Source organism: Cebus imitator, unplaced genomic scaffold, assembly GCF_001604975.1.
Source record: "Cebus imitator isolate Cc_AM_T3 unplaced genomic scaffold, Cebus_imitator-1.0 Scaffold177, whole genome shotgun sequence".
Classification (NCBI taxonomy): Eukaryota; Metazoa; Chordata; class Mammalia; order Primates; family Cebidae; genus Cebus; species Cebus imitator.
The window spans coordinates 1,841,018-1,857,000 of NW_016107492.1; the positions used below are offsets into that span (position 1 = coordinate 1,841,018).

The 15,983-nt window shown below is 36.9% G+C and overlaps 1 protein-coding gene across 3 annotated transcripts in view; it reads right to left on the reverse strand.

Moving 5' to 3' along the window:
- The window catches only part of DMP1 (dentin matrix acidic phosphoprotein 1), a 37,209-nt gene that overhangs the window by 3,440 nt on the left and 17,786 nt on the right, over positions 1-15,983 (reverse strand). The window contains exons 1-5 of one of the 3 annotated variants that reach the window (XM_017545123.2): positions 12,325-12,411; positions 4,704-4,778; positions 3,864-3,911; positions 1,687-1,719; positions 1,460-1,507 (exon numbers count right to left, since the gene is read on the reverse strand). In XM_017545123.2, the coding sequence (XP_017400612.1) occupies positions 1,460-1,507; positions 1,687-1,719; positions 3,864-3,911; positions 4,704-4,757 (183 nt within the window). In that variant the 5' untranslated portion in view covers positions 4,758-4,778; positions 12,325-12,411. Of the gene's footprint in view, positions 1-1,459; positions 1,508-1,686; positions 1,720-3,863; positions 3,912-4,703; positions 4,779-12,324; positions 12,412-15,983 lie in introns of those variants that run through there. The other 2 variants (XM_037744498.1, XM_017545124.2) reach the window with 2 other exon arrangements.

The window sequence follows — 15,983 nt, forward strand, 5'->3', positions numbered from 1 at the left end:
AAAAAAAAAAAAAAAATACTGAGTGATCTTAAAATGATCCCAGTTTTTTTTCCTCTGGGGGGAAAATGTGCTAGGACAGGAGGATGCAATCTTCATCTAAAATAAAAATAAAAGATTACCGTAAGGTATATACCTCCCCAAACCATGTTTCTACCTCATTAATACAACCAGGAAGTTGCCTGTAGATGACTCAGCAGAAGACGCTAACCACTGTAACCACCAAGTAGCTTAGTGCTAGGTGGGAAGTCAGAGAGGTGAGCCCTGTAAGTAAAACAGTTGGATTCTCTGCACTGGTAAGGAGGGACAGTAAGTCTTTGTATATTATGCTCCCAAAATATCTGCTGTCTTTACTGTACCCTAAACAGAGCATACCTGCTAGTTTGTTTCTTTGTTTTTCTACATGTTGCTATGGATCAATGTCAGAGTCTATAATTGAAAGTACTTGTGTATACGCTATTAACATCTCCTCCTAGCAATGGAGTTTTATGCTCGTATGGTGGAACCAAGAATGTTAACCAGCCATACCTCATTAACCCAACTCACAAGCAGAAATTGCAGGAATCACCATACCTCATTAACCCTTTCTCAAGAAAGAATTGCTACCCTCACCTCAGAGCTTAGAGACCCTTGAGGCAACAAATCACAAAGTCCCTGGCAAAGAGCATTTCCCCAGTTCTATGCTTTTAAATTTCTAGAATGTTCCTTTGATAACCTTAAGTAAATAGGGACAAACAACCTAATAATTCATCTTCCAACTCTGGCTAAGTGTGGAATGCAACATAGATCAGAGCCTTGGGGAGAAACCTGGCTCCTGGACTCTCTGGCGCCCCACAGGATTGAGTTTGGTCAAAACAATAGCATAGCCAAGAAAGTAGTCTTAGAAAAATGAAAAAGAACTTAGTCTTAGAAAAATAAAAAAGTTTTAAGGGATATACACTAAGTCTGCCTTTCTCACTCCAGAGCACAGTCCTGCAGATGGGACTATTTGAAAGAGAAAGTCACTACTAAAGCAGCTGTTTTCATTAAAGTTTCCTCAGGATCCTACTGTCCTGTCTTCAAGCAGGATCCTTCACACAGAGAAGTTCCCAGGCACTTCCTCACTTAATCTGAACAGCTTGAATTGTAAAAGCAACATTTTAAGTTGATGAGTAAGTCTGACATGATCATTGACCATTTGTGACTGCGTATGTGTGTGTGTGTGTATTTTTTAACTAGGAGAGACATTTAGGGCCACAATGCTAACAATCTAGCCTCAGTGATGAAAATAAGATGAATAGCATGTCTACATGTGAATTCTCCTTATTCATTTTTCTCTTCTTATTTTATGGGACTCTTCAGCCAACATAACTCATAGTTAGAATACTATTATATTTAGAACTGTTTCCAGGTAATTTAATCTAACATCATTTCCTTCCACTCCTAAGTAGTCTGAAAAGTTAAGAAAGGTCTGTTTAATTACCTGTTCCTCTGAGCTAACTTTACGTCCTTCTGATGACTCATTGCTCTCCTGAAAGGGGAAAATTTGTTTATTTTTCTTTTTAGTAATTCCTCAGGAAAGAAAAAAACATGATATACATCAATTGCTTCCAGTCTGGATTTACTACTTTCAAAATTGTAAAAGGCAATGAGAAGAGTGTTAAAGTTACTTCATGAGATGTTTATGACAAAAATAAATGAGATAGTTACCAAGGGTGGTGTTGGTGCCTGACCCAAATGATCCTGCAAAAAAGGAAACGAAGGAAAACAGATTATTCCCTTACAGATGGATTTCATTATTGAAATTATTTAGAATAATTTTAGGTGATTATTTTTAGTTTCTTGGTAGAGATCTTACATTTACATGAGTAATAATGAAATTTTATGATGAGATGGTTCAAAAAGGAAGGTAAAATGACTAATGGCTTGAAAAGATCTTGGGATATAAGAGATCTAGACTATTTTTATATTTCTGAATTTTTGTTTATAGAAATAAATACACTTTCTTTGAACCTGGCTGTTCATACAACTTAAAGGAAATGTAACAGAGGAAAAGCAGCATTGAAACTCAGAATCCAGGTTTACGTCTCAGTTAACTCACTGGTTTTGGTTTTAGCCCTGAAAACCAATCATCTTGGTGTTAGCACTGAAAGTTATGCATGTGTTCCAGGAAGCCCCTAAGTCCCAGGTAAAGCGAGATGGTTGGTTACTCTAGGTGAAGATGGGCAACTCACTTCACGTTTCTGACTGTCAGTTTCTTATTCATAAATTAAAAAAATTAACATCCACTGTGCTTACCCCACAAGGTAGTTACGAGGATGAAACCAGCTAATGCCTATGGAAGTATCTTGAAAACTATTTATTCAACATGATATAAACTAAAGAAATAATCCATTTTGAGAACATCTACCTTATAAAATTTCATAGTAAACAAAACTGAATTGAGAAAGCCATTAAACCTTTCTCGAGTCATGTAAATGCCCTGGTATTAAAAACAAATGCTAAATAAGAAATTTAACTAGTCATCCTTCTGATTTATTTCACTTTCTTTAGTCTCATAAGCACCATAAGAATGCCTTAGCAATTTCTGGCACCCCTCCCCAACACCTCTCCCCTGTCTCCTTGAGGAGAGCAAAGTCCTGTGTGGAACACCCAAGGCTCAAAGCAGAGCAGGGAGGAGCTGCTATTGATATGTCTTCAATGTGGGTCTCAGCGATGCTGGACTGGGGATATCTCCTTAGAGAAAGGAGGTATAATCACTCTGTCTTTGGCCTGTGATACTGCAGGCAGGCACAATGGCAGGCTCTGCTCCAGTGATTGGAATGAACGGGTGGAAGGGAGCAAAACATTGTTATTTTTCTCATGCCAAGGCTAGACTTGAGAACAGGGCTTGTTTGTGTGTCTCTGGTTAAATGAGAGAGAGGATCTACAGTGTATGCTTTTAAATTAACCAGCCTATGACTATTTCTGAAGAAAGTTCATAATGAATACTGCAAAGTCTATTACAGACTCAGGCAAGGGCAGGACCCCATCTCAGATAATTGACATTAACTGGCCACCACCAAAAGCATTGGGCCTAAGCTTTATCATATGTAAAAGCCAGCAGGAAACAAGGTAGTGAAATAACTGCTCTGATTTTGCATAAGATTTTAACCCTTAGTGCCAATCTTGAGAATTTTCGGACCTCTTAGACCTGACTCCTTCCTGAGAGGGATATGAGACACTGGTTAAGAATGTGGATTCTGGAGCTAGAGTAAAATAATCTCAAAGTCTGACTCTAACACTAACTAACCATGTAACCTGCACAGATTGAGTTACTCTCTGTACTCAGTATTCTCATCTGTAAAGTGAGAATAAAATATAATGCCTAATTCACAGAGGTGTGAAAATTAATAAAGTTAATATATGTAAAACACTCAGAACTGTGCCTGGCAATGATTCTTGAGTTACTGAGAGTTAATAATGATTGGTTCAATGACAGCCAACACGCTAGCAACATTAGCTCTTATTCCAGAGACTCTAGTGTCCTCTCGCCCTTCTTTCTTTTCTCACCTCCCAGGACTTGACCTCTTGCCTACCAGTTAACTCTTGTTAAAACAAATTTCAAGTCTAATCTCTCCTGAAAAGTCTTGGTTCATTGTCATCCATCCCCTGGTACTATTATACACATCCAGTACAAGCAGAAAGCTAAGAGAAAACATGCTTCCTTGCCAGAGTATACTACTAAGTTGGAATTGCAGCATTATCTTCTTCTATGAACTCTATAGCTTAGCTTATCAATATGCTCATTAAGTCATTAGCAGTTTCAACATTTGCAATGAAGTCAAATTGGTTATACTCATAATACACTAAATTGAAAAATTTCAAAAAGTCCTATTTCTACTCACCTTCCATTCCTCAGAACTCTCAGATTCATTATTTTGATACCTGGCCACCTAGAATATGTAGGACACATGGTAAATCCAAAGAGAAATTTCTGAAACAATAGTTATTAACACTTTTCATTCATAGGAGTAGGGATAGTCAAATTTTAGGCTACATCAGAATCACCTGGAGGCCTTGTTAAAATACCGATTTCTGTTCCCTGTCCCTACAGTGTCTGGTTAAGTAGCTCTGAGGTAGGACCCAAGAACTGAGATTCTCTTTTTTTTTTTTTTTTTTGAGACAAAATCTCACTCCGTTGCCAGGCTGGAGTGCAGTGGCATGATCTTGGCTCACTGCAACCTCCACCTCCCAGGTTCAGGCAATTCTCCTGCCTCAGCCTCCTGAATAGCTGGGATTACAGGTGTGTGCCACCAAGCCCAGCTAATTTTTGTATTTTTAGTAAAGACAAGGTTTCACCATGTTGGTCAGGCTGGTCTCAAACTCCTGACCTCGTGATCCATCCGCCTCAGCCTCCCAAACTGCTGGGATTACAGGCGTGAGCCACTGCACCTGGCCGAATTGGGATTTCTAACAAGGTCCTAGTTGATGCTGATGCTGCTGGTCCCAGGGCGACAGTTTAAGAACCACTGTTTATAGATAAGAAAAATATGAGTGATAACTATATGAATGGCAACTGAACAGAATAAGAAATAACTTTGATATTTTTTAAAACACAGCATTATAAGAAAGTACTATTTTTACTGTACTGGAACATACACAGCCATCTTGGTTCATAGCCAATGAAAATTGTGACGTTTTAATTATGAAAAGATTTTTTCATATATCCCTATCCTAATACTTACTGGGAGAGCACAGGATAATCCCCAAAAGAACATGAGCAGGATGCTGATCTTCATAGCTGGGTGTGATACCTCTACCTGGAATGAAGAACATAGGTGTTTCTCTCCACGTTAAAGAAATAAAGTAGCTTCAACTTTTTAACAGTTTCTTCCTATTAAAAATTGATCAAAATGCCCATGAACTGATGAATGGATAAATACAATTTACTATGTCTATTAAATGGAATATTATTCAACCATAAAGAGGAATGAAGTACTGATATGTGCTGCAAAGTAGAGGAACCTTGAGAACACTATGCTAAGTGAAAGAATCCAGATAAAAAGCCCACATTGGAATGATGAAATGTCCAGAAGAGGCAAATCTACAGAGACAAAAAGTAGATTAGTGGTTGGGTTGCCCAGAGCTTGTGCAGATGGGAGGTTGAGGGGTGATTGTTTATGGGTATAGGATTTCTCTGGGAGGTGATGAAGCTATTCCGAAATTGATTATAGTGAAGGTTGCACAACTCTGTGAATATACTAAAAACCACTGAGCTGTACACTTCAAATTGGTGAAGCATGTGGCATATAGATTAAAACTCAGTAAAATGGTTTTTAAAAACCTCACTCCTAAGAAATAAATTGAAAATGTTTCAATGAGGAGATCTATAAACACTAAAACATAAAGTATGATAAATTGAGGAGAAAGTAAAGAAAGAGGAATAGAGAATTTTTGTCCATTCACTTTTACAATAATTATGCAGCTTGGTATGGCAGAGCACCCTAGCAAATGTATTCCCCCTGGAAAACTATGCTTATTGACACCATTGATAGGTGGTAGGCATTTGTTTTCTCATACACACACAAACACACACACACACACACACACACACACACACACACACACTGGCTTCTAAGTCACATTTATGATTGCATAATAATGTCTACATAAAATAGATTTTGCTTTTTTTGTGATCTGCAAGAGATATACTAGAGTGAGCTTCATATTACAACTTCAGAAAGCTCTTAATATCTACTGTGACACATTTAGTCATGCATTATACATGATTGTGCTAAATTCTTTTGGCTGTCATTCACAGTACTGAAGGATTTGGGGAAGATTAGAGGTTTGGGATACACTTGTAAATCATGTTGAGAGAAATATGCCAAATCAAACAATTTTTCTGGAAAGTAACTTCATTTCACACTTCAAGAACTGTTGCTTTGGAAAACACTTTGTTCTATATTTAAAAATAGATGTACTAGATACTAAAGTAAAAAGTTATTGAAATGGCTTAAGAAAAGCAACTTACCCTGCACTAGTAAGCCTTGATAGCTACCCTAGCATCCCTGCCTGATGGACTTCCACACATTTCACAAATAATCCTGCAAGTTTGTTTTACTTTTGCTGATTTGTTCATTTTTTAAAGTGTTAAATGTATACTGTGAAAGGAAAATAAAATCTTGGGACCCCAAACTCACTAAGCTGGAGGGAAATTCAACCTAGGAACTGGGTCTCGCAAACCTGCCTCCCGTTTTGTTCTTAAAAAGCTACAAGGATAAAAGATTGCATACCTCACTTACAATTTTCTCACAGGGAAATTCCTTGTGGGCCCTGAGATCTTTACCATAAAACAGTCTGGGTGAATTTCACCCTCACAATGTAAATTAACAGCTTACCTTCACAAGGTCAGGATAAAGGACAGAACTCAAAGTCATCCCTCTCCTCACCTGAGACAGATGCATGTCTGACAGCCTCCTCTAGTCCATGTTTACTTTATCTTATGTGAAAATGCAGATTCACTGAGCATGAGACAAATGCATAATTGACTATTCCTCTACCCTCTCCTTTCACATATAAAATGTGGGTTCAGTGAACACTAAATAGAGACTCAAAGGAATGCAATCACTTACCTGTTTTATCTACTCTTCCTTTTTCTCCCCTTCCTCTTTCTACTATTACCTCCTCTTTCCTCTTTAAATACAGAAGTCCCCAGACCTCTTTGTAAAGTAACAGGGATCATGGATGCTTCTGGTGGTTTTGTGTTCCTTTGTCCCAGGTGCACCTCAGTTTTGGAAAGATAAGTCTCCAGAAATAGAGATTCACCTCAGTCATTTTCTTTGATTTGCAATATGCCACATGAAGGCCTCAGAAGCAAAAGTTTCTCTCTGACCTTCTCCTGCCCTCCTATCTCTGGCCTCTCACTCTCCCGTGAGACTAACCATAGAAACTAGAATCCCTCTTTCCAAAGGCGGGTTATAGAAACCAGAACCTCTTTTCCCCAAAGCCAGCAATAAAACCTAAAAATATTACCCTAAGTCCCCCTGTCTTTCTGTGTAACAACTGGCCATAAAGAAATTCTCTGACCCACCTTGTTTGATTGGAGGTCATAAGACCCCCATTCCAGGGAAGTTCCTGTCCCATATCAAGAAGGAAGAAATACTACATGGAGAGGCCAGGAAGAATCTGGACAGAACTTGCTGGGCCACCCTACTTGATCTATTAGTATAAGATCAAAAACTTTGTCCAATCATATTTCTGCATAGCTGCCCATGTTTAGTTGACATAAACATAAAAAGGACAATTTCTCCTGTATCTTTAGGTCTTTGTTCTGAAGGCTCCCATGTGGCAGAAAAATAAATTTGTATTTCTTTTCTCCCATTAATCTATCTTTTGTCAGTTGATTTTTCAGCAAACCTTCAGAGAGTGAGGGGGAACTTTTTCCCTTGGCCCCTAAACTAATGATAAGAGTTATAAGCCAAAGATTCTCAATCCTAACTGTATATTAGTATCACCTGAGAAGAGTTTTAAAAATGCCATTGCACAAATCCCATCCCAGAGCAATAAATCCATCACTTGGGTGGGCACAGGAATAGGTTTGTTTTTAAAGTTCCACAAGAGATTTTAACACTTGATCTAAGAAATAAGAATATCATAATCAGCCTGGAATGATGGCACATGCCTATAGTCCCAGCTACTCAGGAGGCTGACCAGGGAGAATTCTTTGAGCCAAGGAGATCCAGGTTGCACTGAGCCATGATCACGCCACTGTACTCCAGTTTGGGTGACAGAGCAAGACCCTGTCTCAAAAAATAAATAAATAGATAAATAAATAAATAAATTATATATATATATATATGTGTGTGTGTGTGTATATATATATATATATATATATATATATATATTGCTCAATAATGCCTGAATATGCTGAATATTGTCTGAAACATTGGGCTCAATAAGTCATCTAATATTAGTTTTTGAGTGTTGTCAAGGAAATAATAGAAATAGTAAGTTAAGGAGTCTGAACAGGCATCTCATTTCTGCTTTCACACAACTCAAATAGTCAAACAGGACCTCTCATGTATTTTATAGTCATTATCTCTCCTCAGCATAGTTATTCTTAATTTGTGCTACTTTCTTTATTCTAATTCAGCATAGTGTATATCAGTTCTTATGTTTGATATTGTCTTAATTTCTTTTAAAAATCCTTCAATTAATATCAACAGAGAAAAACATATGAAAATGATCAACTGCACCAAAATCAAGCCTATTTTATAGCTGTTACTTCTCTTTAGATCCCACAATTAAAACTTTTTTTTTTAATTTGTTAGGTTCGTTTCCTCGGGAAAGCAATATTTTCTCAAATATGATATTCTTAAAATAACCCTGTCAATGGTTTCAGCTTCACAAATCAAATGAAAATGAGGTAGCTCACCATTTTAATTTTCAGAGTGAGGCTGGGTGCAGTGGCTCACCCCTATAATCTCAGCACTTTGGGAGGCTGAGGTGGGTGGATCATGAGGTCAAGAGATCGAAACCATCCTGGTCAACATGGTGAAATCCCGTCTCTACTGAAAATACCAAAATAATTAGCTGGGCATGGTGGCGCACACCTGTAGTCCCAGCTACTCGGAAGGCTGAGGCAGGAGAATTGCTTCAACCCAGGAGGCGGAGGTTGCGGTGAGCTGAGATCATGCCATTGCACTCCAGCCTGGGTAACAAGAGCAAAATTCCGTCTCAAAAAATAAAAATAAATAAAATAAAATAATAAAAAAAATTTTCAAAGTGAAATTTGAATAGGGTTATCATTTCACGATTCTCTGAAAACTAGCAAATATTAGAGCCATGACAAAGGTCAGTGACTATTGAAGTCTCTTGTATTTTCTTTAGCTTCTCTCACCTAAATAATTAGAAAATTGGGGATGCCATTGTGCATTTATTCTAAACCAATGAATGTTGTGTTTTTTCCCAAGGAAATGCATGCCCCTAGTGCTCAAGTTTTTTAGGGATGGACTATTCTAAAACATAAGAAAGATGCACTAACTTGCTCAGGATTCTAGAAATATTATTTAGCACCCTGACCTAAAGCAATAATTTCCCAGGTGCAAGTCTAGTAAGCTAAAATAAAAGACAGCCTAGAGTGCTGAGAAAGCTGATGTTACCACCCAAAGAATACAATCCAACCTTAAGCATTGAAGAAAGTCAATCTTAAACCCCATATTAGGTTTGCATGTAGTATTTTTGATTAAAATAGCAAATCACACTGCCACGTGTGTACCTATGCAACAATCTTGCATGTTCTTCACATATACCCCAAAACCTAAAAAGCAATAAAATAAATAAATGGGAAAAAAATAAAAAATAAAAAAAAATAAAATAATTACAATTTTGTGAAGTGCATTTCCAAACAAGAGTTCCAAACTTTTATAAACATTTTGGCTACTATTCAAAAAAGAGTACAAGCAGATAGGCAGTAGCTGTATTCTGAATAAGTGTGAGCCACAGCTACAAAGCCTAAAAATTAAAAATCCAGAACTTTGAGTTCTTCTTCAATGATTAATGTCCTTCTACATTTCACTTGCTGCCATGCTACAGTGTGATGATGTAATGAAAGGAAATCAACAACTTGAGTTCCATTCACCATTTTAATTTTCAAGCAGTGTATTAGAGAATTTCTGCCTTTTTGAATTGTTTTCATAGAGCTGGAAAGAAACAAATATTTAGAATGTGGTGAAGGAAACTAAAGTCAAGATTGCAAGTGTAGGCTGGGTGCGGTGGCTCACGCCTGTAATCCCANATCTTTTTTTTTCCCATTTATTTTATTGCATTTTAGGTTTTGGGGTACATGTGAAGAACATGCAAAATTGTTGCATAGGAACACACGTGGCAGTGTGATTTGCTGCCTTCCTCCCCATCACCTACATCTGGCATTTCTCCCCTTGCTATAATATTAGATTATCATTAAGACTTTGACAGTAATGCTTTATGCCAGGAAAAATAATATAATGTATTTAAAGCATTCAAGATAAGAAAATGTGAAGCAAGGATTTCATAAGTCAGCAAAACTGACTTTTAGGTATGAAAGGCTAAAGCAAACTGTTAGCAACATGCAAGAATTCAAGGACTATTATTTCCTCAAATCATTGCTGGGGAGTCTACTAGAGAATGAGCTTCAGACAACCAAAATAACTAGAGAGACTTCGTCGTAAGAACAGGTGATAAGCATAAAACATATAGTTACTTGTAGAAATAGAATTAAATGAGGCTAAACAGGAGACAGCACAGTATATAATGATAAAATACTTAGCATTGATATAGTGTAGCTTTTAAAAAGGTGAGAAAATGGAGAGCATATATGCAAAAATAATTTCAAGTCTTGTCAATAATTATACCAGTGATGGCAATATTATTGTTATTCTGAGAATGTTGTATGTGGAATGTGGGATAGAGCACATTAGTAATTTTGAATTATTCTCTAACCAATGTGTCCACGAGAATCAGGATTCTCAGTGTGAAAGAAAGGAAATACAAATTTGATACAGAAAAGTAAGAGCCCTTTGGGAGCCTGAGCCAGCAGATAGCTTGAGCCAGGAGTTCTAGACCAGTTTGGGCAACACGGTAAAACCTCGTCTCTACAAACAGTACAAAAAATTAGCTGGGCATGGTGGCCCCCACCTGCAGTCTCAGCTACTCAGGAGGCTGAGGTGGGAGGATCACTTGAGCCCAGTGCATGATCACACCACTGCACTCCAGCCTGGGTGACAGAGTGAGACCCTGTCTCAAAAAAAAAAAAAAAAAAAAAAAAAATTCAAGTATAGCCAAACTTCTTTGAGCTCTTAAGTAAGGAAATTTGTTCTAGAATTTTCTCAAGCTTAAGATCATTTGTAAAATATAGATCTTCTTTTATGTAAACCAAAATAAAGGAAGTAGGCCAAAGAAGAAAATCAAGGTTTGAAAAATCATAGGCCTTTTTTTCTTTTGGAAAATAATCATCATATTAATTTGCTTTATTTGTCTTAGTATTGTTATCTTCAGGAACACAACTGAACAATAAATTCATTCATTAGTAGTCAATAAATATTTATGAACATCCAGTGTGCTAGGCACTTTTCTAGGTGCTGAGTATACAACAATTTGTAATAATAATAAAATAAGCTGGCTTTATAAAAATAAAATTACCCAGAATCCAACCAACTAGAACCTACTAGAATTTGTTTTCTTATTACTCTTTGAAAATAGAGTAATACTCGGCCAGGATATGAACTCTATCAGGAATTCAGAGAAACAAACAAACAAAAAAAAAATTCCAATTCTTCCTATTATAAGTGCCTTAAGGTCAATTACAATGAATCCAATATTATATGCGTTTAACCATAGGAAAATAACTCTGAGGTGCCTCCAAAATTAAATACAGATTTGGAAGGACTCTAAGCATCTGATGCACATTGTTTCACATCAGCATTTTCAGGTAGATAAGTGGACTAATACCCTTTAGAAAATTGTTCACATTTTTAAACAATAAGGTTACAATGGGATAGTCCAGCCTCAGTTAAACAGAAAGTATGGTTAACCACAAGTTACTACTCTCAAGGAAGACAAGTTGCTAAAACACATGGAATCTTCTAAATGTCATATAGATGAAGGAGTGCACTAAATAAAATAAATACAAATACATATGGGCAGGAACATATATACAAATTCTCTACACTAAAAAATGTTTCAAAAGACAATTATATTCAAAATTTATTGAGTTTTGACTGTACTCAAGGCATCATGCTAACACTAATACCCAGCTAAACAATACAAAAATTGTTAATTATCACACCCTCAGTTATTTCCATAGTTTAATCATCTTTTAGTTACTTATGCAGTTCATAATAAATATTATCAGATGCTCTCTAGATGAATAACATTACACATTTTTAATTAAAAAAGATCTTTTTTTGAAAATCCTGTCATCCAGTTTAGATTTTTTTTCACAGTCTTGTAGGCCACAAACATTCCCATATTCATGAAACCCAAATGTGAAAGTTTTGTATGTTTTGCTAATTAAAACTAAATTTCAAAATGACCTTCCATCTGCCTCCTGTTCTATGAACTTTTCCTTTTAGAAGTATCATGCAGAGATTTAATTAAAGCATTACCAAGAAAAACATCTGGCTCTATTGACTTAACATGTCATTTTAATATTATTATTTACTGTGACATAAACAACAGGCACAAAAATAGGAACTGTTTTTACGCAAAGCACAGCTCTCCCATTTCTCTCTACACGGTATAATGCCTCAAACATGTACATATACTTAATATATTCCAAACAACCAGCAAGTTATTTTAAAAAATTAAATTACAAAAATGGCTTACCCTCCTTGGTGCACAAAGACTTTTTTCAAAAAGTCTCAAAAATCAGGTTGACGTTCTCACAGAGGAAATCTACGCCCAATGAAGGCACTCCTGTGTTGATATTCTGAACACTTCTCTGATGTTGCAGGAATTTAAACTCTGCTGCAGCTCTTCATGGCCAATCAACCTCAGCCTGGGGGAGAGTGACATCACAAGGTGTCACCAGGACCCTGGTACACCCACACTTCCTCCAGCTGGCAGAGGCAGATTTTCCCTAAAAAGCTCTTGTGGTTCCCAAATGACTAGACTAGTTTCCATTAAATTGAAGATCTTCCCAAAGCTTTATTTTGATTTCTAAATATATGTCATTCACATTCAGGCAGGCTTATGAACATCATAAACAATGACAATGTCTTCTACCCACTGACAGATCCCGGCAGACCCAAGGAGGGGAAGGGCGGAGGCAGGGGTGGGAAGAAAGTTTCCTGTTAATGTACATTTCCAGGTTGTACATGAAGAAAGCTACTAAAATACTAGAGTTGCTTAAATTGTTGGTTTTGAGAATATGATCTTTTATTTCTTCCTTTTTCTCTTTTAACAACCTCTACTACTCATTTCCTTTTCCTCCCATCTCCCTATCCCCTATATACATACAAAGGTCCCAAACTTCTACTAATCTAATAAAGTGTACACTAAAGTACCCCCCTTAAGTAACTATTGTTTTATTCAAAAAATTTTAAATCGAACACTTAATTATTCCCTGTTTGCCACATTTTAATGACTCTTTGAAATCAGAATTGGATTAAGGGGAATACTAGTTGGGTAGCATCCAAAGAAACTAATCTTGAAGGGACTCTGTGTCATCACTGAAAACATAATGAAATGGGTAAAACAGTATTTATCAAAACATTTTCGAGGAAGTGTACTAAAAGTTATAGGGAGCAGAAGTGGATTTGGCACTTTCTGTTCAAGTGACAGCAGGATGACCACTGAACAAGTATTTAGAGAATATTGGGTGCTGGACCTTAATTTCCTTAAGAGTAGGGATGTTTGCTTGTTTGTTGGTCTATAATCAGGGCCCGGATACCTACAACAGTCCTTTGGTCATAATAAACACTCAGTATTCTTTGAATGACTGAGTCGATCGGCTTGAAAATTAGCTGCACTGTTAGCTTGATTGCAGTATCTACAGAACTCACTGTGAATTTTTTAAAAAATGTTTTAATTGTTCAAAAATTTAGCTGATGCCCCTAACAACATAGATCTAGAGAATTAGAGTGCCCAATTTATTCAGGCAACTAACATCAGATATATGGATTGTCAGCGTATTTAGCATGAACTGTAACATGAGGGGTGCAGAGAGTGAGGAAAGAGATACCTATTTTCATTTAGGGTTGATTAGAAAGCCGAAGTCCACATGGGGAAGCTATAAATTACCTGTGTTTTATTCTGGTTCTGAATTACACTCTCTGATGGTTTCACGGTCTTGACTGAGCTCTACCCTAGAAGAACCTTATAATCTTATGATAGAGTGGATTCTGGGCAGATTTGGTCAGATCACATTACATACAAGACATTATTTTAGACTCTCTTCAAATCCCTACATAAAAACTGAGGAGCAACTGGATAACAAAATTTAAAACTGTGCATAACATTTACAATAAAACTAGGCATTTTTAAATCTATTGCTATATTAAAAACGACTTCAATACTTTTCATTTTAAAACAACTACCATTTGTTATCTCTCACAGCTAGCGCTGTAGTCGTCTGAAAACTCAATTGGGGCAGAGCATTTCAGATGACACTTTCATACGGTTGTTGCCTGAGCGCTCAGCTGGAGTTGTAACTTTGAGCACTTCAATTCTTTACACAGCCTCTCCTTGGCTTGGCCTCCTCACATCATGAAGGCTGGGGACCAAGGTTCCTAGAATATCACTTTTTCCATATTCTATGGAATCAGTCACAAGGGATCTCAGATTTATAAGGAGAAATATCCTGTGCCTTTTGTTGTCAGATCAGGATGCACATGTATAGGGAGCAAAGGAAATGTTGAGGCCATTTTTTATTAGTTTCTGTATGACAAGTGATATTCACTAACTCCAAGGTGGCAAATGACAAACCACCAACTGCCACAAGTCCTAGAGAGTCTTTGCAGAAGTCAGCAGAGGGAAGCAACAGGAAATCTGATGAACACGAGAACAGCAGAACCCAAAGCAGTCAAGAATTATTGCTGCTGGGTGCCAATGGTTCATAGCACAGCTGAAGGATCTAGAGCGGTCTAGCCCCTAAGGATTCTGAGCCACTACAACTGCTTGCTAACACAGGCTCGCATAGAGGAGAAACTGCTAGGAGTGGAATAAAAATTGCACAGAACATAGACAGTAGAGAAGACACAGATAAGTATGGGAGAGAGGAACGGATCCAAGAAGACTTAGAAAGCTGCTATTTTTTTTTTAACATAACATGAAAGCAACAAAAGAGGAAGCCATGTGAAGTTAGAAAGTTACCCTAAACCGGCTGGGTGCAGTGGTTCATGCCTATCATCCCAGCACTTTGCAGGGCTGAGACAGGTGGATTATGAGGTCAGGAGTTCGAGATCATCCAGGCCAACATGGTGAAACCCCGTGTCTATTGAAAATACAAAAATCAGCTGGGCATGGTGGCAGGCACCTGTAATTCCAGCTACTTGGTAGGCTGAGGCAGGAGAATTGCTTGAACCTGGTAGGTGAAGGTTGCAGTGAGCCGAGACCACTCGGCCATTGCACTCCCACCTGGGTGACAGAGTGATACTCCATCTCCAAAAAAAAAAAGAAAAAAAAAGAAGAGGAAAGTTACCCTGAACTACCACGCTTCCTTCTAAAAGTGCAGGAAAACCAATTTCATATAAAACAAACAGCAAAAAACTGTGAAGGTTAAATCCCACAGGAGCAGAATAGCAACCTGATAGACAATTAAAGTATGCTGAAAAGACATAATTAAATAATAAATTAAAACCATAAGCTTTTATTTTTAAAATAACAAAGAAGTATCAAGAAAATGACACAACAGGTGAAAAACAACATACATGAAAACTAAAGTAATTCAGATAATAAGTATCAGGACTCGGGGAAATATTGGGATAAAAGAAAAAAATTATTTTAGAAATAAAGACTAATCTAGAGGAAACACAAAAGGGAATAAATATAATAGGTAACTATTCAATGGAAGTAGAATGCAAAAAAGAGGAAAACATTTTAAATTTAAAGAAATAAAGAGAGAAAAAGTGCTTGGGAGAAAGTGACATATATTGAAGATTGGCAAAGAACATCCAAAGTACAGATTATAGGAGCCCCGAAGATAACAAAAGTAAGGGAACAGCAGAAACACTAAAAAGCAAATGAATAACAAACGTAGCATTCAAGGAATTTTCCCTGAATTTAAAAGAAAAAGATTAAAAAGTCTTAAAGAGCATATCATATACCTAAGAATATTGGCCCACAATGACCAACACCAAAACGTATTGTAATAAAATTACTGAACTTTGAAGATAAAGAAAAAAGTCCTTTGGGCTTCTAGGCAAAAGCAACAAGTGATTCATAATGATAATCTTTTTTTTTCCCATTTATTTTATTGCATTTTAGGTTTTGGGGTACATGTGAAGAACATGCAAAATTGTTGCATAGGAACACACGTGGCAGTG